At 38.9% G+C, this 23,614-nt stretch overlaps 1 protein-coding gene across 1 annotated transcript in view; it reads left to right on the forward strand.

The window, feature by feature from the left end:
• The window catches only part of HIVEP1 (human immunodeficiency virus type I enhancer binding protein 1), a gene marked incomplete at both ends in the record, with an annotated part of 29,474 nt that extends 5,865 nt beyond the window's left edge, over positions 1-23,609 (forward strand). Inside the window, 7 exon segments of the mRNA XM_009077805.1 lie at positions 1-90; positions 6,225-6,358; positions 7,687-7,862; positions 9,881-9,985; positions 19,575-20,092; positions 22,955-23,391; positions 23,393-23,609. The exon segment at positions 1-90 is cut by the window's left edge and continues 33 nt beyond it. Of these exon segments, the coding sequence (XP_009076053.1) occupies positions 1-90; positions 6,225-6,358; positions 7,687-7,862; positions 9,881-9,985; positions 19,575-20,092; positions 22,955-23,391; positions 23,393-23,609 (1,677 nt within the window).
• Positions 23,610-23,614: the final 5 nt, after the last annotated feature.

Genomic DNA, 23,614 nt, shown 5'->3' on the forward strand with positions numbered 1-23,614 from the left:
GAAAAACCACTATACACTCTAGCAAGAACTACTCATCCCAGGTCTGATGTATTGGTCTATTCAAGCAAGTGGAAGAACAGCTTAACCAAGGTACTTAAGCTATGTTTGATGTATACTGATCATTTACAGAGAATTTGCTTTGGAAATCATATTTTTTCATATTTTAGAGAATGTGATATGCCTGACACATAGTATATGTGCTCATTTATTTTAGTTACACTGGATCAAACTGATAAAAAGATCTTAAGCAATTTGATTAAGAAACCAGTTCATAAGGATTTATTGCTTTCCATGGAAATTAGTTCCTGAGTTTAAATCTGTCTATGGAGTGGTTATTGTGGCAGGAATATGTCTGGCAGGTTTTTTGTCATGCGAAGGGTAGGACAAAAATAACTCCGATAGAAAAAATTTTTAAACACTTTTAACTTAAAGCAGATTAATTTTAGATCATAATTGCGTATTTTGCCTTAAAAGTCAGCTGGTATTTTCTGTTACAAAAGGGTGCTCAGCTTGAAAAGGTGTCCGTGGGATACACCATGAAAACAGTTTTCACCATCACAGATCATCTAACTGTGAGAGGAACAGTATACCATTTCCCTTTCTCCCACCTAGGTTAATCGGTGGTGTGAAATAATGACAAAAATAGCAACATTTAAAACAAAATTGCCACTGTCATAAAACCACTGACAGTTTCCTGGATTGATGTGGCTCCAAAGATGATGTTAAATCTTGCACCGAGGAATATCATCCCAGCAAAGTTTGTGACCCACATAAAACACTACATCATTCCAGAGTCCGATGTGGCAGAGCAAAGCAGTCACTTGTGATTTCCTTAACTGTCTTGAGGATCAGGTGTGATCAGGATTTCACTTTGCTGGATAGTTTTATTATGGACAGTTCAAAAGCTGTACTGGTTTGGACTGGATTTGGTGTTTCTTAGTGACTGAAACACTTCTGCAAATGGGTAAAGGTGGCTCTGTGTCCTATAGTATGGCAGCAGGTGTCTGTGTCTCTTTAATGGATGCATTACTAGATTTTATTGTCCCTTCTAGTGAAGTCATAAAGCTTTCTAAAGCGTGCAGCACAGTTTCGTGCTTTTCTTTCCTCTTTGCTGTGTATGTCATGTCTTTGGTGCCGAACTCCTCTTTGGAGCTGGGAAAAATGCTGTATTAGCCACAGAACTCCCTTTCTCCGTAATCCTTCAGGACATGGAAGTGGTTTCATGGTGGGGTAAAAGCAGTCATGACTTGTCCTACTCCTGCAGTCTGCCATCAGCAAAACTTCCAGATATTGGGCTGGAACTCGGGGTCCACACGGCTAGCAGTCACTCTAGAGAAGGCATGCCATAGCCTTGGGAAAAGACCTGTATCTCTGTGGATGCTGAGTGACAGAGACTGGTGGTGCCAGAGGTCACCCTGGGATATTTCTGTGTTTGCTAAATGTTTTGCTAAGATACCAAATCATTAGTGGAGAAAAGAGCAATAGGATGAGAAACTGTTTGAGAAGAAGAAATAGTTTTCAGAATCTCAAGGCAAGTCAAGACTATATGCTGAAACCCCGAAGACCAAAAGAGCAGTAGAGTTAAACTTGGTCCTCCTAAAATCAGTGGGAGACTTTGCTAACATTTGTATTGGAGTTCAAAACTTTATCCATGATATTTCATGCAGAAAATACATACAGGCTGCTGGCTTTGTGTTAGGACTGTAATTGTACTGAATTGTTAGTTCCATATTAGCATGATGCCTTGGTTTAAACTCTTACTACCTTTTTCAGCCTGCTTCTTCATACATTTTATGGGATGTTGTACTTAAATAGTACTAAATTGAAAAAAAAAATGCAAGAGGAATCAAAGGTTTAGCTTTTTTCATTGTATGTTGAGCAAGTCCTCGTAAGGCAAGTCTCACCACATCAGTTTTGCCATTGACTCATTTTGTTTTATTTTAAAAGAACAGTCTATCAGAAGAAATTCTCTGATAGCAAAGCTACTGCGTGCCTCTTGAAGAACAGATTTTGTCTACAAACAAATTCTGTTTAGAATATAAATAATGGATAATAATATTTAGGGAAAATATTTTGACAGCACCCTTTTAAACACTCCAGAAGTGCTTAAATGCTGTAATAGGCAGCTGTCAGGTACATTTACAGTGCTTCTGCCACAAAAGAACCTCAGTTACTAATCTTTCTTCAGTCTTTCTTGCTGACATTTTGAATGAAGTGCATGAGCATGGTGAAAATGAAGAGTTCTTAAGCTCTGCTTGCGGCTGATTTACAGGCTTTGCTCAGAGCCATTATGAAGGAAGAAAGTGCAGCAAGAAAGCACCAATTAAGTTTAATTGGCACATCAGATTGTATGAGCAAGGTATAGGATGGCAGAAATTAAAAATTTCAGAGACCTGATGGGTACTATGACCTAACACCTCTGGAGTTTGTCTGCTTTGCTTTCTAATGGCTCAGGCAGCAGGATTTCAGCTGCTTTCCAGAATGCTGCTGCTGCTGTTGCCACTGTTACAAGTTAGACCTGGTAATGGAATAGCTGATGCCAACTTGGAAACTTCCTCACAGAAGCCATGTTAAAAAAAAGCAAAAACTGAAATTCCTCATTCAGTTCAGGCCCATTAATTCTGCTGTTGGGTTTTTTTTATGTAAGACTAAGGATGGAAAACACTGAAGGTCCTTTTGGAAATTAATATTCTGTTTTTTAAAAAAAAGGCACCAACAAAGCCAACAAATAATTCTGAAATAATGTGATTGATTTCCTGCTTACAAGCATGGTGGATTCCTGAATTCCTTTGGAGACCACAGTTTAGATAGCAGGTCTCTGGGTGTTGTGTTTCTCAAGTGGTTTGCACATTTTGACCCTGACGTGGCAGAGAGCTTTAAGTGCTGCTATAATCTGATTTATAAATAATAATAAAAATCAGCACTGTTATGCCTCACCTTCTCTCTCACAGTTGTAGACCTTTCCAGACTGATTTGGCATATTGTGCTCATGGGGCTTTAACTGCTGGTCTTCTCACTGAGATAAAGCAACTTGCTGAACTCTTCCTGGGTTTGCCCACAGAACTAAGTTATGTTTACAGAGATCTCATGCTACTGCATAACTACTACTAATCATTGTCACAAAAAAGGCAATTCTTTCAACAATAGGTACCATGGGAAATGAAGAGACGTGAACAAAATGCAAACAATAACGAACCCTGGGACTTTGTTTGCTCTTCACAATTCACTGCTCAGAGTTACCACGTTCCAGTGATTCAGAAAACAAACCACAAAATGTTATTGTGAAAGAAGCTCCTGGAATGAATGTAGCATGTTAAAATGTAACAGGAGGTTTTACCTGCATGGAAAGGGCTTATTTTATCTCCCTGGTCTTTTTATGTTATTGTTCCACTTAGTATTATTTTTTGCTGGTTTTCCTCACCTGAAGTCATTGGTCTTGTGTCAGGACTCCTTACTCAAGCCCCTGCCATTGATCTTGGCTCTCCTCCCTAAAGCGAATCAGTAATGTGTACAATATTCCAGGGTGATGATTTTTGGGCAAGAATAGGTTGAAGAATGGAAAGTTTCTCCGAACTGGAAAGCTTTCCTTTCTTGGATGATGTGCACCACAATCCAGCTCACCACTGGAAAGTAGTTAAATGCACAAGATTTTTATGTGTAAACCAGTAAAATTTTAAAGATATTAAAAACATTTTCCCCAAGTGGCTGTGTGCCAGTGGGAAAAATATTTGATGAATATTCTAATCTGAAATGTATAACTTTGATGATTCAGACTGTGAGCATGTTTTTTTTCCAAAGGATGTTGTAAAGTACCAGAAGTATCTATTGAACTCTGGTCTCTGGGCAGCCCTAAGAGTGATTTCTTTCCAGTTTTGTACCAGTAATTGAAGACAGTGGAGTTAAATTGGAGCAAAATAAGTAAAGTAGAAATGAATCATGGTTGTTGTCTCTATGGGAGAAGAGAGACAACACTGTTAGAAACGGAAGGCATAAGTAATCATAGAGAGGAACATTTTACAGAGCTGCTGTTTTTCTGCCATTTCCACCAGTATGTGTGGGGTTTGGGGCAATTTTAGGTGAGGTATGTGAAAGGATTTTCACACAAGGAACTGGCTGCTCTTTAAACTGTATGGAGGGCACAAGTTGTCTTCATCATCAACTTGGAATTTTTCATAAAAAGCTAAACAGACTGCTTTTTTATTGTCAGTGAGCATTGCTGTAGCTTTCTGGACAGAAACTCAGTGTTTCTGTTAGAGCATCTTTGGTAGCAGTATTTTGTGTGTTTAAGACACTGAAGCAATTGCTAAAATAGAGTACAACCAATAAACTAAAGTACATCAGGTAAATAGTAATTTGAACACCTATGTTAGACTATCTTACGTCTGCATATAGACAAGTGTGTTTAAAAAAAATGAAGGGAGGAGAATCAGAGGTATTTGGCCTTGCACTCTGTATGTTTTGTGAATATACAGTTTATTAAAACACTGTTTCACTGTAGTTTGGATAACAACATGGGCCAAATACTTCTGGAATCTTTCTTTTTCCTTTCTCTTTTAATTCTTGGCAATTAATTCTGGAAAAAATTGCTTAGTGTTTAGTACTAAAAAAAAAGATTAAAGATAATGCTGCTGGGAATATTTATGTGGTGTTGGGTTTACTGTATGTGTTCTGCATTTTCCATCACTCTTTTCTTGTCAAATTACAAATGTCACCTTGATAATCTTTGTCTGCAATGGAAACAAAAGCAATTCATATGCCAAATACTGTATAGGTTCTACAACATGACTGAGTTGCAATAACTGGAGTAGGCTTCACTTCTGATATTTCTCATCCAGAACATCATCTCCTTTCACCTTGTATGAGTGCTGTTAAAACATGCAGGGTGAAATTTCTTTCTTCCTACACACAGGCAGAGTTGTCATGTGTGCTTTGGTAGAACTGCTCAGATATTTGAAAATGCAGCCCAAATCAATCCAGAGGGCTGTATGAAGGCGTACGGATTGGAGTAGTGTTTGTGCTGGTGCAGATTCCTGTGGCTTTGAATTGAATAGGAAGATGCTTTTCCTTGTCAGGTGGGAAGTAGAAGTAAAGGCTGTGGCTGAGGCTGCATGGAGGACAACGGGCAAGGACTGGGTGCCAGAATGATGTCACCCTTCAATATATGTAACGACAGCATAACTCATCAGTCATTTTAAGTCTACCAGTGAAGTCATTCCTCTTGCCAAGAATTTGCAAGCTTACAGCATTAAATTTTATAATGAGTGAAAAACATAAGGCCAGACTCTTTTTTTTTTCTCTCATCATTTTATTCGCTTATCAATATGAGCAAATGTGGTAAATGTGCCAGCTACGTGGGTAGAACAGTTTATAAATATAGCAGTAATAATCACTGGCTAATTGGATCATTCCTTCATTGTTGCCCATTTTATAAATATCCTAGACTTCAAAGGAGTAGATTTTAATTGGCAAATGTTGGGGGAACTCATCCTCCTTAAAACAAACAAAAGAAAGGTTCCTTAATTAATAATCAGGGAAAATGGAGAGATGTGATTTTGTTCTGTTAGACAAATGGTATGTTTTTTCTTGTAATTTGGTCTGGCAATAGAAATTAAGTGTGGAGACTTGCTTTGGAAGGGTTCAGGAACCCCCGGTAATAACCTCACCAAATTGGGAACAGTCATTTTCCATACCAAAACAGGTATATTTTAAAAAAAATATTAACATTCAGAAATGTTACACGTTAATAGTTTCCCTTGGTACACCTCTTCTTCCCACCCTTCTCCTCTTTGCTGTGCTGTGTGAGGGCAGCTCCTGGGTTGTGGTTTTGCAGCAAGGGGGTGCCATATCAAGGGTAGAGGAGCAACACTGTAGCCGTTCATGAAGCACTTGGGTTTGTACACATCTTTTCTCTGGAGAAGGCTGTGACCTGAAAAGCATCACCTTCACCTTCCCAGAAGAAGAAAGAGGCCTCTCCTACTGCAGATTCGAAGTGTTCCTTGTTTCTTACAGTGCCATAATCTCCATATAGATTTAGCAGTCCACAAATTGACAGTGCATAGTAGAGAAGTTTGTGAAAGATATTTTTGTTTCATGTATCTTAACAGTTTTGAGAATCAGTTATTAGAATTGTGGCTTTTATGATGCTTTTATTCATCATAACTTGAATGTTTGAATAGCATTTGAAAGACTAATTTTTATGATAAGCATATCTCATTTTCTTTCAGCGAGCATTAAATAGGAAAAAATTGACTGCAACTGAATTCAGCAATAAGGAAAACTCTGAATCAAGCACTGAGCACGATAAAGAAAACTCCTTTATCAAAACTGTACCAAGAAGAGTTAAAATATTTGATGGAGGGCAAGTATTGTACTTTGTGTACTAGATATCATTGGGAAGATATTTTTTCCTTGATTGTAGACTTTGCAGAGATGTTACTTCCTGACTGATTTATTTTAAACAACATTTCCCATATTGTTGTCTGTGGACATCGGTTTATGTTTCCAAGAAAAATGGAAAGTCATCAGTAGCATGGAGCCATGAGAGTTACGAGAAGAGACAATAAAATAAAGAACAGTAGACAGTACGATTCATTTTTTTTCCAAGGGATGAGCATTTATCAGCAGTAAAGGGAGCTAGATGCAGCCAGAGATGTAAATTCTTTTCCTATGTTTCTCTTACATGGCAGTGGAGTTGTATAACTGTAGCTGAAGAGGATATGGTCCAGGGGCTAAGCAGCAGCCTGCGGCACAGTCTGTCTGACAGTTTGCTGTGGCATACACAGGCTGGAGAACTCCTGATTTGAAAAGTGCCATGGAAATATTTGCTGAGAGAACCCTTGTTCCTGCACTGTAATACTTTAAATCTGCTGCCTGATATGAATAACAGTTGCTTTCACCACAGTGTTGTGCTATGTGTACAACATCTTATAAAACAGATACTTTTTTAATCAAAAAGTGCAGGTGACATCTAAGAATTTGGAGCACAAATGGTGCATATTTTATTATTCTCATGATTGGTGTTCGGGTCTAGGGCTTTCCATTTATTGGTTCCCAGTTCAAGTCTAGTCTAGGCCAGCAGTTAAGCCATTACCAGCTGCCCAAGTAAAACATTGCTATGTCTCTACTGAGATCACAAGGGCTAAGCACATCCTCTGGCATCCTTGAGTGGAAATATGAAGGGTGTCATTGAATCCAAATGACTTTTTCCATCCAGAAGCAGTCCCAGTAGGCTGAATCCAGAGGTCATTGATAGGGAATTTTAAAGACTTTCCCATTGTCTTAACTAATGTCGTTCCTTTTCTGCATCCAACACAGAGCCTCAAAGATGCTCTTTTAAAGTTTCCTTATGGTGCCCAAACCTGCTTCCAAGAACCCACACATCTAAAAAGTGTGTTCCTGTGTTGCAAAGAGGAAATTTGAAATCTTTAAATGCTTAGTATCAACAGTACCTTTATTAAAAAACATAAGCTGTTATTCCTAAGCAAGTCTATGATTACCTAATGAAAAAGATATATATGACTTTTACAAATAAATGCAGAAGTTTAGCAGAAAAAGAGCATGATTGGTTTTGTCGGTCATTCATTTTCATCTAATGTGTTATTTTTAAAACTCAATAGATTAGAGGTTCTAACTAGAATCATTTTCCCATTATAACTGATTGCCTTACTGTTATGGTATTGTTACTAGGTACAAGTCAAATGAAGACTATGTGTATGTTCGAGGGAGAGGGCGAGGAAAGTATATCTGTGAAGAATGTGGAATACGTTGCAAGAAACCCAGCATGCTGAAGAAGCATATTCGCACACATACAGATGTCCGTCCTTACCACTGCAATTACTGCAACTTTTCCTTCAAAACTAAAGGTAAAGGTACTTTACTGTGTACATTTTCCCCCATTTTTCTTTCTACTTTAGATTTCTTCTCACACTTGGCTGTTCATGAGTTAAACAGGTTGCCTCTCTGTGGAGTTTTATTGTCTAATGCTTCAAATATTTGTGTAACTTCTGATTGCCTGTTTTTTCTTTGTCTTCTGCATGTTTATTCAGATAATTACCTCTTCATATGAATGAACTGTGTGGCATGCCAGAGTGAGTGAGAAATTGGAGTGGAAGAGGGAAATCATGGGCGTATGATGAAAGTTAGGTGAAAACAAGTGAAGTGTGGTTAGCTGCTCATCCTAAATAGGGATAGGACACAGAATTTTAAGTCTCTAGCAGTGATCTTTTGGAGGTATGAGATTGACATATATTGTACTTGTATTGGCACTCAACTAAATTGCTCTAGGAAAGAAATTGACCTTTATTAAGTTAATATATTGAAATGATTTTTTTTACCCTTGAAGGACAAGGTTCACTTACCACTTGACCTTCTAAGACCCAGAGTTGGATCCCTACCTTTACACCAGATACTTAAATGCAACCTAGTTTAAGAAGGCAGTATATTAAACAGTGGTAGACCCAGTACTCAAGTGAAACACACAGGAGAAGTTCACAGCCAAAACAATTTCAGCAAAAAGAATTCTAAGCAGTAAAATTTTTCTTGGCTTTGAACATCCTTTAGCAATAATCCCCCCCAGCTGTAACCCTAGAAACATTTGTATTTTTAGTGGGTTCAAGACTACTCAGCAGTTGGGTGGAAAGCTTCCAAGAAATAACCCAGTGCTGCACAAAGTGGGATGGATAGGCTTTAGATGTGTCAAAACCCATCAGTGCATCCTGACAGACCGGGTCATCATACTGCCTTTACAATGAAATGCTGGAGTGCAAATCCAATAAATTCTGATTATGGTTTTTATAGAGTAGGGGTGCTGGCCAAGTCCAAGTAATTAAGTTCTGCCCATGTGAAGTTCTCCCTGGTTTCAGTTGTAGCAAATCCTTGTATTCACATCCTCTTCTGCAGTTGCTATGCCTGGCTGTTACCATTACTGCTGGCAGAGTCAGTCACACAGTTGGATGCTTGATGTTTGGTAAACCACCCTTCGTTCCAGGGCAGTGTGGCCAGGAACTTCGCGCAGTATGTAAAACTGGAAAATTTGCTATTTGTGAATCAGTATATTCATAACAATTATTTCAACATTTGGAGTGAGTTACTACCTTCATTTCAAAGCAGGAATAAAGTACTCAATAACCATAGAAGAGTCACCATTACACTGTAATTTCTCCTACTTAAATGCCTCAAAGAAACATTTTTTTGAGAGACAACAGGAAATTTAAGTATAAAATGAGTAGTTACTTCTAGGAACATGCATTACATAAATACCATCATTTACAGATCTCCAAGCTACTCTTAACCTTTTCTTGATGGTATTTGCCATATTTTCTTTTCCAAGGAGAAAGGGAAAGGAACCCATGGGGCCTCTCAGCTGCACATTCACTTTTGAGATTCAGATCAAATACGTTAATGCTCTGATTTTGAATAAAATTAATGTGTTTGCTGAAGTCGGCAGTGAAAATGTTTACACTAAAAATGGAATTCATCAAACACTAAAAGAGCTGCAAGATATGAACTTTAGTTTCATGTGATAGTTTTCTGTCAACATGACTTTGAAGACTTAATCAGCCTTTTTTATGTTTTGCTATAAACAAAGGAGGAATCTTTTACACCAGTGCAAAATACATCATCATCTAGGCTTTCCATCCTATTCTGTTTTACCTCAGTAACAAACTTCTTGAAATGTAACCAGAGAGCTAGTAGCATTCAGGATGATGAATCTGCCACAGCCCCTGACAGCTTGCATTGAGGGACAAGGTTCTAGCAAGTGTGAAATCAAATTATACAGGTCATTATAAATGTAGCTGAGGAGGAAATAAACGTCTTGAGTGTATATTTGTAGACAACTGTATAGATACAGAACAGTTAATTTTTTATTTTTTTTCTTAAGGAAATTTAACAAAACATATGAAGTCAAAGGCACATAGCAAGAAATGCATGGATTTGGGAGTCTCAGTAGGCTTAATAGATGACCAGGATGGAGAAGAAGAATTTGGTAAGAAATTTAAAGTCTTCCTTTACTGAATTATTGTGTTTATTTGCTCATTTCAGTTTCTTACCGTTTCTTTTCCAAAGCTCTTCAGCTCTTGTACAGGGAAAAGATACAGAGATAAAAATCTTAAGAGCTCGTCCAAGGGAGCAAGATATACCAGAAAAACTTTGTCCAAAAGAAATGACAAGCATATGCTAAGGATAAATTGCTGCTGAAGTTTTCACAGTGTTATGCAGTTTAACTTTATCACTTTCACAGATAAATATGACAAGACTGAAAATACCAGAAAAACAGCTGTTTGCCTAGGAAAAAGATAGTCAAATATAGTGCTTCATTGAAAATAGTTGTGCATGAAACGGTCCAAGTTTTGAGATGCATATTTCATAAAAATTCTGACACTACTGTGCCACACAAATTACAAATATGTTGCTGAGTGCTTTGCAAGAAGCCTAATCATCTTCCAGTATAAAGCTCTGTCCTCCTTCACAAATAATTGGGATAAATCCACAGATAGAGATAATTTAGAAATTATGAACATTATTCATCCTGACCTGTTCTACTTCTTCGTTAGTGATGAGAGTGTTATCAGAATGAATGTATTTGCTAATAATAATTGGAATTCTGCACTTTCCACATCCCAAGACAGTTCTGCTGAAGAGGAGATGAGATTGAGGACAGTCAAAGAGGGCCAAACCAGGTTCATGAGGGATGTGCACAAGAAAGATGTACCTGCAGCAGACGCAGTGAGATGGAGAACAGGACTGTGCATTAGGGCTGTTTCGGATCTCAGCATGCCTCAGTGCAGTGGTGGCACTTTTTCGTTTCTTGCTTTTCTCAGTGGAGAGATGAGTCGTGTTGCCTTGCCTTGGTGTATTTTTCTTCCTTCAGTGGAATAGTTTATTAGATTGTGGATGAGGTTTTGAGAAAAGAAAGCAGTGGGGGTCATTATTTAACCTGTAAAGAGAAAGAAAGATGAATGCACTTGCTCCCATATGACAACTGCTAGCAGGATAAGCGAATCGGCTTGAATCTAATTCTAAATAACACTGGGAATATGACTCAGCTGGTATGATTCAGTAGTGCACTAGGTAGAAAGAAACCTGCATTTTCCCTTTTTTGGCATTTTTCAGTATATTCCTTTTTCGTGAGTGAAAAACATGTCCCTCTTTGCAATTTGAGGTACCAAATAAATAACACAGAAGATAAGCAACAGGACAAATCACTGTCCTTTTCTTAGAGAGGATCAGTTTTTAGTAACATTTTCAGCCTTCACATGACAGAAAAATTGTCACTTTTTTAGGCAGTGTTCTGTAGTTTTTGACATTTTAGCTCTATAAACTACAGCTGAACAGATACTTCAATTTACTTGGAACTGAAAACATTTTATTGATTGATAAATTGATATTCCAAATTGCATACATTAAAAATTGCAGTTGTGGTTATAATGCAATGGAAAATGCTTCAAATGTTAACTGAATTTTCAGTAACGCTGGGTAGAAGGAAGCCATTTCAAACGTTTGTTGAAAGAATGCTTTCCGTTGACCTCCAGAGTGTTTAATTGAGAAATAGTGAGGCTCTCTCTTTTTACATATCATGTACAGGCGTGTTTAACCATAGTATAAACACATATGATCTATTCCCTGAAATACTTTTCTTCAGACAGTAATTACTTAATAAATGAAATATTCTATTTTGGAAAAAAAACCTAGGACATTCAACAGGATTTGCTACATAAGCCTTGAAATCCTTCATGAAATTTATTTTGAATTTTACTACTGCAATGCCTTTTTTTTTTTCTTTCCAAAAATAGAGGAGGTAACACTTCTTTCCTTAACTGGAGCCTCAAACCAAAAAACAACTTGCTGATAAAATCCCTACCTTCTCCAAAGGATCTGGCTCGCATACCCATAGCAAAACCAGCTGTGCAGCACAAAGCTCAGCAGTGGAGCTCTATCCAAGAGGCAGGGTAATTAAACCCATGATAAATGTGTTTGCTGCAGCCAAACCAGTCCAGCCTCTCCAGTTGCTGCACAAACACAGGGTATTTACAATTATCCATGTAAACGCAGTGAGTAACTGTACACTTTAAAAATGTGATTTTGTCTGTCAGCTCACCTAGCCACACATGAAGGTATTTCTTATGATAATTCAGAATCTTGCTTGTCAGCCTATTTTTATGGCAGAATCATGGGGGGGGGGGAAAAGTGCAATGTATTTGCATACATGCTTTTTTAAGTGTAAGTGGTTCTGTTGCCCTCTGAAATCCTGTACATGCTAATTTTTGGCTATGTTTGAATTAATTTTTTTTGAAGTATCTAGGCAGTCTCAGTTAACAAAGTGACTTCAGCCATCTCTTTGGCTGCCCTTTCCCCAGGGCAGTGTAGCAGAGGTCACACTGGGGCCAGCACCCATCATGCCAGGTCTGGGCTCTGGGGACACCCCTGCCAGCAGCGTGTCACCCACAAAGGAAAATGTCATGGGTTGTGGGTATTGAGCTGCACTTGTGGTGTTACGTCTTTGGCCTTTTCACTCCTTTCCTTCTGACATGCATTGCTGGCAGGGTTGTGCCACATATCCTTTGGGTGTTTTAAAAGCATGCATAAATTTTTGTTGTTTGGTTGTTAAAAATGTTCTGTCACTTAGACAGTGGTCTACTCAGTCCTATTTCTTTCCTCAGTGGAAGGCAGTGTGAGATGTGGTAGAGGAAGGTGCAGAAAATCTGATAAGAAATAACTATGACCTCAGAAAAAAACCATTGTCTTCCTTTAGACTGTGTGAGATTGGCCTGTTTCCTGACGTGTAGAGTGTCTGTCTGTCTGTCTCTAACTAATCCATTATCTGAACGTGTGAAATACTGGTTAGTCTTATGGATACAGAAATGTGTGCATCTTTGCTTGAAATAACTAAGCTGTATGTCTTCTTCTAGACTTTGAATTAGAGAATTACCCAGAAATTTAATGAAGCCACCCCTTTTATCTACGAAGGAATTTGCTGGTTCTATTTTTATGTATTTTTAAAGGATAGGCAATCACAATTATCTGAATATATGATTTTTTAGATTCATATGAGAAGTGAGCTTTGATGGCTTAATACAGATCAACAGTGCATGCAGACTGAACAAGGAGTGAAAAATTGTGCACAATCCTGAACACAGGCTCAAACATGCACACACAGAGTGTTTTTTCAGTAATCTGAGAAGCTGAAATTTTGGTGTGCTGCAGTGTCTAGGGAAAAAACAAAGATGCTCTCTAGCTGTCTGAGACTGTATGTGATTGGAGCTTTTAACATAGCATTCTTTGTATTTGGACTTGTCATCATTTGGGTATTAGTAAATACTTTCTGGCCTGGGTTTTTTTTCAAAACCATTCCCTCATTCATTTATCTTTCATCTTCTGCTCTGTGGAATGTTCTTGTCACCAAAATACAGGGTTACAATGTGAGGAATGTTAATATCTGAATTAAATTGTCAGACGAGGTGAACTGTTTAGTGTGACAGACTGCAACTGGGGATATCCTCTTTGGCTATGTTCACACAACATTTTGCTATGCAGTCTAAAACACAGCAATAATTTGTGTTCAAATTAAAACAGTTATAAGCTTTAAACTTTTAATATTTCACATCAGCTAATGTAGGAGTTGTATGGTATGCCCGAGTGAAATCACACAAGATAGTTATTTAATAGTGAGATCAGTAGATGGGTGGAACTTATTTAAGTGGTCTCTGCAGAAATTTTATGCCAAAATATTAATTACTTTACCAGTACAAAGACCTAATTGTAAGTTGCAGATATGTATTTATAGATACATACACACATTAAAAAATAATTTTCTGCAGTGTTAAGCCCTTCTAAAGATACAATAGTGCTAAGTTAATTAGCTATACGTTACTTGCAGTAGGTCTTAAGTGAGTTTCCATGGCTCTTCACTAGCTTAATCACGACTCAGTCTTGTGTTTTCACTGCAACTACATTTAAGGAGTGAAAATAAATGGAAATCCTTGCAATAATATACTCCTTTTGCAAAGAGAATGGAAGGCTGGTTTTGTATAGCTTAGAATAATTTTTAATTTTTTTAAATATCAGTGTCTAGTCTTCAACTCAATGGACATAAATGATGATGGAGCCCTACACCTACTGCCTGGCAATAGACTACCTAGTGCTAGGCTTGATTTACAACATACAGATTACTTAGTAAGGTTTATGTGTCAATAATCTCTTTACACAGAGGTTGCTCTTACTTTTTGGTCAGTTTTACTTTATTACTTTCGGTGCTCTTAGGAATGAAAGTCAAAAGCTCACAGATTTTTTAATTTCTCACTTCTGAGGAGCCCTGGCGATTACCAGTCTGAATTTAACCCAGTAGATGTCACTGTGAGTCCTGTTTGAAGGTGATGAGCAGTGGACAGTAGCTGAAGCAAGTCTGAAATCAGTTAATTAAAGCCTGCGAACAGACTTAGACAAGAAGACAGCAAGCAAGGTTGGGTATAGACACTAATGTTGTGCAAGTGTACTTTCTTTTATCCTTTTAAAATTTGTTTGAATGGTTGTGGAATGGTCTACTACAAGACTAATGCAATGGGTGAAAGGCAAGTCTTAAGTTGTAATTGTTTAGAAGAATAGAGTGAATTGATGTCACACAGACCATACTTTCAATTTATGATCATATAATGGCATACTGAAAAATGCTTCTGCTTTTCTTGCCACATTCTACATTTTTTTCTTGAGTTTGATGGAGAATATACGATATAGAATAGGTGTTTTATTTTCAAATGCTTTTTTGTAGGTATTAATCCATAACTGAAGATACTTCCAGAATCTGAGGCGATAAACACTGCTTTATATTACCCAGATGCTAAAAGCTGATAAATGTAGTAAAATTAAATTTAGATGTTAATAGATAGTGAATAGATACTTAGTGAGCTATGTCTTTAGTCTGCGTAAGTAGAGCTAATAGCAATCCTGTAGTTCTCCATGTAGCTGTACATTTGCTTAGGAATGTGTGAAACTGAGCAGTCTGGACTTGTATTTTCAGGTCTTTCTTGTCTTCCTGCCGGTGAAAGAATGAAAATTAACATTTTGCTCTTCATGTGAAAATCTGCTTAAGAATGATTAAGTTATAACCAAATACGACTATGTTGTAAGCTGTTGAACTTTATCACTGGATTTGATGCAGAAATTGCTAAGTCTGTAGCAGGGCCTCAGTAAGTCAGGTCATGTGGCGATAATATTGCAATTAAAATTAAAAGCTGTAAGTTGAGATTCTGAAGAACCTTTATTTTAGTACTTTGCAGTATGATGATAATTGGATGGTCATTGTTAAAACCATGTTACGTTAAAGATTCCTATAGGAAAAACTTTTACTGAAGAACTTTAAAGTACATAGGGAGACCTATTTCAGTTACCTAATTCATAGCCCCTCAACTGGAAAAAGCAGTATGTGGTCTTATCAGCCCCAGGCACTTCACTAATGGACATATTAGGATGCTGATAATTCCAACTAATGCTATTGTGCTAAAGAACTTGAAGCTTTTTCTTTTCCACTTTGGGGTAAAATGTCAATATAACAGAGCCTTAGCCAACAAGCTCATCAACACCACAAACACAGTATGAAGCTGACTAACTGAGGACCAACACCAAAATTAATGAAGGACTAAGATAATTTTTGCCTCCAATTTGTATACATTTCAATACATAGGATTAAAAACTCAGTTTTCTTAAATATAATTGTATCTGGCATGCGAGTGAAATCCCCAGTCAAAAGTTTTATCCATGTTTCTATTATGCCTGTATTTCCAGCTGTTCCTAACTTTTGCAGAGTCCAGGTCTGTAGAAAAGTTCACTTTCTCCTGTGAAGTCCAGGAAGACGACAGTGTCTTTCTAAGGGTTGAAAAGAAAAGATTGCAGCCGTTGACAGAGGATGAGAGGCATTCCCTACTCTACCAAAAAGGCTCTTTATAAAAAATTGAGGCAGCCTTGAACAGTCTTTCTGTTAAAAAATGGTGAGAGTTGAGTTACAAATTCAAAAGAGAAATAGCTTTCATAAGCCTTCTCTTAATAGTGTGAAACTTTCTTCCTGTTTTCTTTTTTAAAAAAGAAACTGTGAACTTTCATGCCAAAAGCCATTTCTCCATATGTTAGCGGCCTTTAAATTTATGACACATCCATCATTCTAAAATATCGCACACCGCTTTACAACCTCATACAAAGTTAAACACTGAAGTAATTTTGTTCCCTTTGGAAATTGAGTCAGTTCTAGTTATATATATGTATCTCAGCTACATAAGCATATGGTTATAATTGTGTATAGTTCAAGATAGGAAGCGAAGAATTAATTTTTCCCCAATTAAATCTGCAAAGGAAATTTAGTAGGCAGTGTACAATTATGAGAATGGATTGGGGCCAATACTACTTGGTTAACAAGACACTGCTTGGAAAAGTCTTTCACCACAAGGAGTGGTCACAGCCTCAGCCTGATGCCTCCTTCAGAGAAGACCCATAACTTGCTTGGGGCTTCCACCACTTAAATCCTCAGCATCGATTCCTCTTGCAACTCCGCAGCAATGCTTAACAGGATCACTAACTGTAAAAGCTTGGACACCCCTTGTTTCAGCAAACATACAGGTGTAAAAGCCAGAGTAGAGCATTCCTTTGTGCATTGCCAGAACAAGCAAGCCATGAATCTTTTTCTTCTTCATCTGATGTTGCAAAGTGGTGTGGGAGTAAGGGAATCACATTCATCACTGTCACCTTGTCTACACTCCAGGTAACCACACTCAAATTGAAGCTAGCAAATACACAAAGGGTGGAGGTAAACAGGGAAACAATAGAAGGAAATGATATCCCATTGAGTCCTGCGTGTAAGGAGTCTGTGTCCCACACACAGTTCCCCTTTCACTTTCCATGGCTTTAGTCTAGAAAGCCAAGATGTATGCAGAAAATTCCTACATAAGGAGCATTTGCTAGTAAATCCTGTAGCGTTTTAAAATGTTGATTTGAAAAAAAATAGTTTCATATTGTAAGTCTGAGCATTGTTTGCGCATATGTTTTCCTTGCTTTACAAATGTGACAAGTCAGTCTAATCACTTCAGGTAGTTTCTCTTGCCAGTAAAAACAGTCTTTCGTGATTGACATAAGCTTTCATAGAAAATGTGATTCATGTGGAGAGAGGGAGAAAAGAGAAAAGATTCAGTAGGATTTCCCAGAAAGTAATGTGATATTGGTAAAGAGACTGCAGTTAAGAGGGAGTCCGGAATAAATTCTGAGATTTTAAAATGCCTCCCACATTAAAGAGTTGCAGGAAACACGTGGATCACCCTTTGAATGTCACACACGGAGAAGTCTTCAAGATCTGTTACAGAGGCATTGAGAGGGAATCGTAGAATATTTTGAGTTGTAAGGGACCTGCAAGGGTCATCCAAGTCCAACTCCTGACCCTGCACAGGACAGCCTTAAGAACCACATGATGTGCCTTGACAAGCAGGACTTTTCCCTTCGTGAAGCCGTGCTGGCTGTGACCGGTGACTGCGTTGTCCTTCAGGCGTTTTTCAATACCTCCCAGAATTATTTTCTCCACAACTTTCCCAGTCACTGAAGTGAGACTAACTGGCCTGTAGTTTCCAGGGTCATCCTTCTTGCGCTTCTTGAAAATTGGGGCAACATTATCCAGCTTCCAGTCAGCTGGGACCTTTTCAGATTCCCAAGACCATTGAAAAATAAGTGAGGCCTCATGATGACATCAGCCAGCTCCTTAAGTATTCTCAGATGAATCCCATCAGGCCCCATAGACTTTAGGGATCCAGCTGGAGCAGCAGATCCTGCACAACTTCAGGGTCAAGTGGGAATTTATCTTTCTCACAGTCATGGTCCTCCAGCTCAGGGCACTGGGACCCCCCTAGCCCATCATTGGTGTGGAAGACAGAGGTAGTTGTTTCCATCCAGAAACCAAACATATGTAGAGGTTCTAACATTTTAGGTATGTTTACTTTGCAAATTAATGATGAAGAAACACTGTTCATGTGAAGAATAGAAAAGACAGAATTATGGAGAGAAAAAAGCCAAAAGCATTTAATAAGTCCATGTGTTATTTTTAATAGTATTTGAAACAAACCTACTAGCTACAGCTTTTTCTGTGGATGAGAATTATAAACGAACATAACTTAAGATTCTAAAAAATATTTTTATTAGGATCATTCCAATGACCTGGAGGATTTGGGGTATTTTTAATAGCATGTCTGACATGTTCGCGTCTGCTGTAATAAATGTGGAAAATCTACAGTTTCCGTATTTAGTTAATGTACAAATTGCTGTGTAGGCAAAGAGGGGCAAAGTCATTATAAAGGGTTTTTTTCAATGAAGCTATTAGTTTCATTACTAATTGCATTGCTCATTTAAAACCATAAAGGCTTATAATGGTGGATAACTTACTGAGAGATAGCTCAATTAAACCCATTTTTTTTACCAGGAGTTCAAGATGCTTATTTTGGTTTTGGTAACACAGTAGCCTAAAGCATAGGTAGTATATTCAAAGTCTTTTAAGGGTCTGATATTTTTCAGAATCATTCATTGCGTTGGTAAGTTGCTGTGTAGATTTCCCTAGAACAGGATCTCTGATATTTTAACTAACCAGCCATCATTGCTTTTACAGAGCCAAGTGATTTTTATGCTGATATTTTTTTTTGACAGCTCAACAGGCAGACCTTTAATCAAATACAAAATATTGGTGCATTCAAAGCATTTTGTCTTTTATAAAATATGATCCCAGACAGTCTGGCTTGGAATCAGATACAGCAGATGGGATTTTCTGTTGCTTTAGGAAAGACAGTTCTTTCTTTTCGAGTTACGATACAAAAGAAGGTGAAAAGCTGCAGCAGAACTGTTGTAGAGAAATTTATTGCTAGACAGCAGTTTGGCTTTAAGACTTGAAGTCAGGAGTGAGCAAAGTTTGATGCATAGGTAAGTTTTAATAGGATTAGGGCTTTCTTGCCTCCTAGGACATCTTGGGTGATTTGTTAATAAACCTTTCAAAACATGAGCAAAGTGACGAAATCTGGTAAGGTCTAATTTTGGTCTGTTTTGCCTGTTAACGAGACAGATTCCTGACTAGCAGCCTCTAGTCTTTCTGTATGCATCCTTAAACAACTATTGCAGCCATGATTCATATTAGGTACAAGGGCATCTATTTATGAGTCAGAACCAGCTAGAGAATATCCCACCACTAAGGCTGACAGACCAACTTTGTATGTCGTCACTGGGAACCTAATGAACCGGTAATCTGCTCACTTATCCCCAAGCGAAAGAGTGAAGGGTGACTTTGAGCAAATGTTATAAATAACTTAAAAGAAAACAGCCAAATCCAGAAGGTTACAAACAACACTGAAGCAGGAGATGAGCAATTATGTAGCTTTATAATGAAATACATATGCTGGAAAATAAAAACAAAATTTGAAATCTTCCCTGTTGCTTTCCTGCAATGGGATGGGACTGAAAAATATATGCCATTATGGGGTTTTTGTGTTTCTAGTTGCTCTCTCCTGCTTCCTTCCCCATCAGTCCAGGATCTTCATTGTCTTATCTTGTAATTCCCACTTTCGCAGGTGAGAAGCAAAGATTTGGCTATGACCGGCAAGGATATGATGTGGAGGAATCTGATGGTGGAGATGAAGATGAAAATGACAATGAAGATGATGATGAAGACAGCCAGGCTGAGTCAGTGCTATCCACAACCCCCTCAGTGACAGCCAGCCCCCAGCATCACCCCTCTCGACACAGCCTGCAGGATGCTGCCAGCACTGATGAAGACATCAGACTTCCAGACTGTTTTGCTGGGGTTCACACAGACTCTATGGATGGTTTGCCGAAAGCGCTGCTGACAAAGATGACTGTCCTTAGCACGGTGCAGTCGGTTAGCAGGACCTCCAGGTCACCAGCAGAATTCACCCATCAGGAAGCACATGAAGATAAAGCCCAAGAGAGAGGAGCACATCCCCACAGTGCTAGTGTGGCACTGACAGACATCATTCCTACATCTCCTGGTCGCCAGATGTCTGTGGATTACGCTGATCCAGAAACAGCCTTGGGCCACTCCTTAATATCAACTGCAGCTCTTACAAAGGTAGGAGTGTGTGACTCCAGGGAGAGAATGGGATTTTGCATCCTCCTTCCAAAGATCTTTTTGGAGATTTTTCAAAGATCAAAATGTTTGCCTTTCCCTTTGTTCTTAGAGTTGAAAGTAATCGAAGCACAAATGTGTAGGACTCTGGAAACAAGGACATTATAGGAGCATTGCTTTTCAAATTCTTTGATTTGATTGTATTCTTCCTGTAAGGGTTAATTGTAATATGGCATTTCAGCTGATGCTTGAGGATTGTATTACAAATAAGAAGTAAATAACAAATATGTGGAATAAACTTATGGTGGTGGTCATGAAGTTTTCAGAGGAAAGTGATAGAATTCAGAAGTCATTTCACTCCGAAATATGATGATATAATCATTGGTAATTCCCAACGGAAATTAATCTAGTCCCAAAGGTTTTTGCCTTATCACTATAAAAAAAAATACTCTGCAATTGCTTATTTCTCCTTCAAACATGCTTAATAGTAGAATTAGAAAGACCACCAGATGTTCAAGGAAACTAGGAGATTGCCCTTGCACAATAACAAAAGGAGAGATAAACACAGAATTGAGACCTGTGTTCCCAGTGCTCTCAGTTTTTCTCCAAGATGCAGGAACATTTTAATCAGAAAAGGATAAATTTTGCCCATGCATGTGCTAAACACATGGCTTTTCAAAGCAGCTTGCAGGAAGGTAAGGTCAGTCTATGTGCAAGGCTGTGGGAGCACTTAGTAGTTTTGATGATTGCCATCTTTAGAAGTCTGACACGGAAATCACAGAGGGAAACTGGCAGGTGTTAAGCCTTTTACTATTAAGCAATATTTTTAATGGACCATAATGAGAACGGTACAAGTCACATATCTGATTGACCCAACTATCTCTTGAAAGTTTTGAATTCTTACTGCAGACCATGAAGGCCTTTGAGCTTTTCAGAATAATGTTCAGAAAAATGTGATGCCAAATGTAATGTAATTAAAGAGGTAATTCAAGTGCTACCTTCTCCATGAGGAATGCAGTATTTAGAAATATTATATAAAACCATATAATTATTTTGGTTGGAAAGGACTCTTAATATCATTGAGTCCAACCATAAACCTAACTTTGCATGCAGTTAGAGAAAAACAAGCAGCAGGAAAATTTTAAAAGCATAAACAGTAAGTGAAAATTTCATTCTGCTCTAAGTACTCATTGGATTGGTTTTTTCTTTGAAAATCTGTACTACTGGTTTTATTTTTGTAAAAAGTTTAAGATAGCAAACTGTTGACAAGGAGAAACACTAAAAATTACTACTGCATTGCATTGTTTGATACAGGTTCATTCTTGCTTGCAAGAAATGTGAGTCCATGTGGCATATGTAAATTGGAGCAAGTTTGTAATGCAAAATGAATTGGTCTCTGATCACTGTATATACCCAAGACACAAGGAGTAGGGTCTTAATATTTGAATTTGAGGTTCCAGCTGTTGCCGATGGATATCAGAAAGACATTTAAGTTTGCTCCCTCATTAAACAGAACCACTGAAGCCTCAAGGAAATATTCACGAAATCAAAAATGTGAAAGGTCTTCATTAAAATAGCTTTAATAATTGTCTACATTAATATATTAAACAAAAAAAAAAACCAAATAAAAGAAAGTATGTAAGTAATACAAGGCAGTAATTCCTTTCCAGACTACCTTCTCCTTTCCCAGACCGAAAGAAATGGCAGCCTTGTGTCTCTGATGGTTAATCCACAGTCTGTTCCTACTGTAAATGGCTGTGGATCCCACTTCTTGCAACCAAGACAAGGAGTCAACACAGCTCAGGAAGGCTGTTGTATGTTCCTTTGAAAGCAACCATACCAGTTGATCAGGATTTCTTGTGAGGTGTCAGTTCTCAGAAAGATGTTGGCTTCCTTCTCGCACCCATCTTCCCATTTGGACTGGTCGGCACTGCGGCCGGTTAATCATATTCTTTAACCAGTATGTTTCCTATCAGCAGTTTTCACAAGCATTTCTGTTCATTTTTCAGTTTTGTATCTGCTCTAGAGATTTCTTGAGAGTTTGGTCAAAACCACAGAATTAATATTTAGGACTATAAACTAAATAAGGTTGCACCACTCTTTGTGTGTTATGAATATGCCTAAAAGTGAAAGATAACTGTGAGATTGCAATTGCACTTCAAGACTCATTTTTGGAGGTTTTAGGAAAGGACTTGCCAGCCTTGGTCAGTAACAGGCTATATGAGAAGAAAAGGAGGATATAAATAAGTCCAGGTGTGTGCACCAAATAAACCACGGGGTGCTGAGGCAGCAGTGGGATGTGGGTCCCATGTCTCACTCCAGTATCCACCCATCACCTCCACCTCTGCAGGAGCTGTAGTTGTCATCCTTCCCTTGTCATTGCATATCTCCTGTCTGCCACTTAAGAAACACCTACAGACAAATGTGCCATGATGCTGCCTCTGCCTGCCAGAGGCTCTAATGCCTTCAGGAGAGAAGTCCAGTGCATGAAAAATGCCAGCTTATGCTTATTTAACCTTCTTGCCTGAGGTGATTTCCACATAAAACAGTTCTCCAAAACCTTCTTGCTCCTTAAAAACCCACACAAAAGATATTCAGCAATGTTTTCGAGTACTAGGATTTGAGAGAAATTAAGCAGGGTAATTAGGAGAGGAAAATTCAATTAGTGGGCGAGAAAGGAGTTGGAAAAAGAACGGAAGGAAATTAGCTCATTGTTCAAGCTGAGCAGTATATACTATGAACCAGTTCGTTGTTGTTTTTGCCTAAAAGGGGGTGTGGGAAGCACTCCCACCTACCTTGTGTTTTCGTTTCACGGGAGGGTAGCAGTGGCTGCCACATTAACGCTCCTGTGTTGTTCTCTCCCAGAGCACTCCCTCCATCAGTTCCCCCTCGTCAGGAGACGACAGCATGCAGACGACAGCACCGTCACCCTACACCGACATCCCCGAGGAGAAGCTGGCCGGGTGTCCACAGCATGTTCCTGAGCTGAGGGCTCCCCAGACTCACCTCTTCAGCCACCTCCCCCTGCACTCGCAGCGGCAAGCCAAGGCACCCTACAGCACGGTACCCGTCGGGGGCATCCAGGTGGTCCCTGCCGGCCTGGCCACCTACTCCACCTTCGTTCCCATCCAAGCCGGGCCAGTGCAGCTCACTATCCCAGCTGTTAGCGTGATTCACAGGACTACCAGCGCCCTTGGCGAGACAGGTGGCATAGCCACTGGCACCACCACGAATCCCGTGGGAGTCGCCGAGGTGAACAAAGTGGTGCCGTGCATTCCCATCGGCCAGGTGAGCGTGCCGGGCAACCATACTGGGCCTGGCAAACACCAACATTGCCCCACAGATGTGCCCTTCAGGAATTACCCTCAATGCCGTGGGCCTCCAGGTGCTGACGGCCGGTGCAGCCCCACAGGGCACCCCCAACCCACAGGCACACCACCTGCCTGGCCTCCAGATACTGAACATTGCCCTGCCAACCCTCATCCCCTCTGTCAGCCCCGCCAGCGCCGAGGGGCATGGAGCCTC

Source organism: Acanthisitta chloris, unplaced genomic scaffold (assembly GCF_000695815.1).
Source record: "Acanthisitta chloris isolate BGI_N310 unplaced genomic scaffold, ASM69581v1 scaffold3227, whole genome shotgun sequence".
NCBI classification, from domain to species: Eukaryota; Metazoa; Chordata; class Aves; order Passeriformes; family Acanthisittidae; genus Acanthisitta; species Acanthisitta chloris.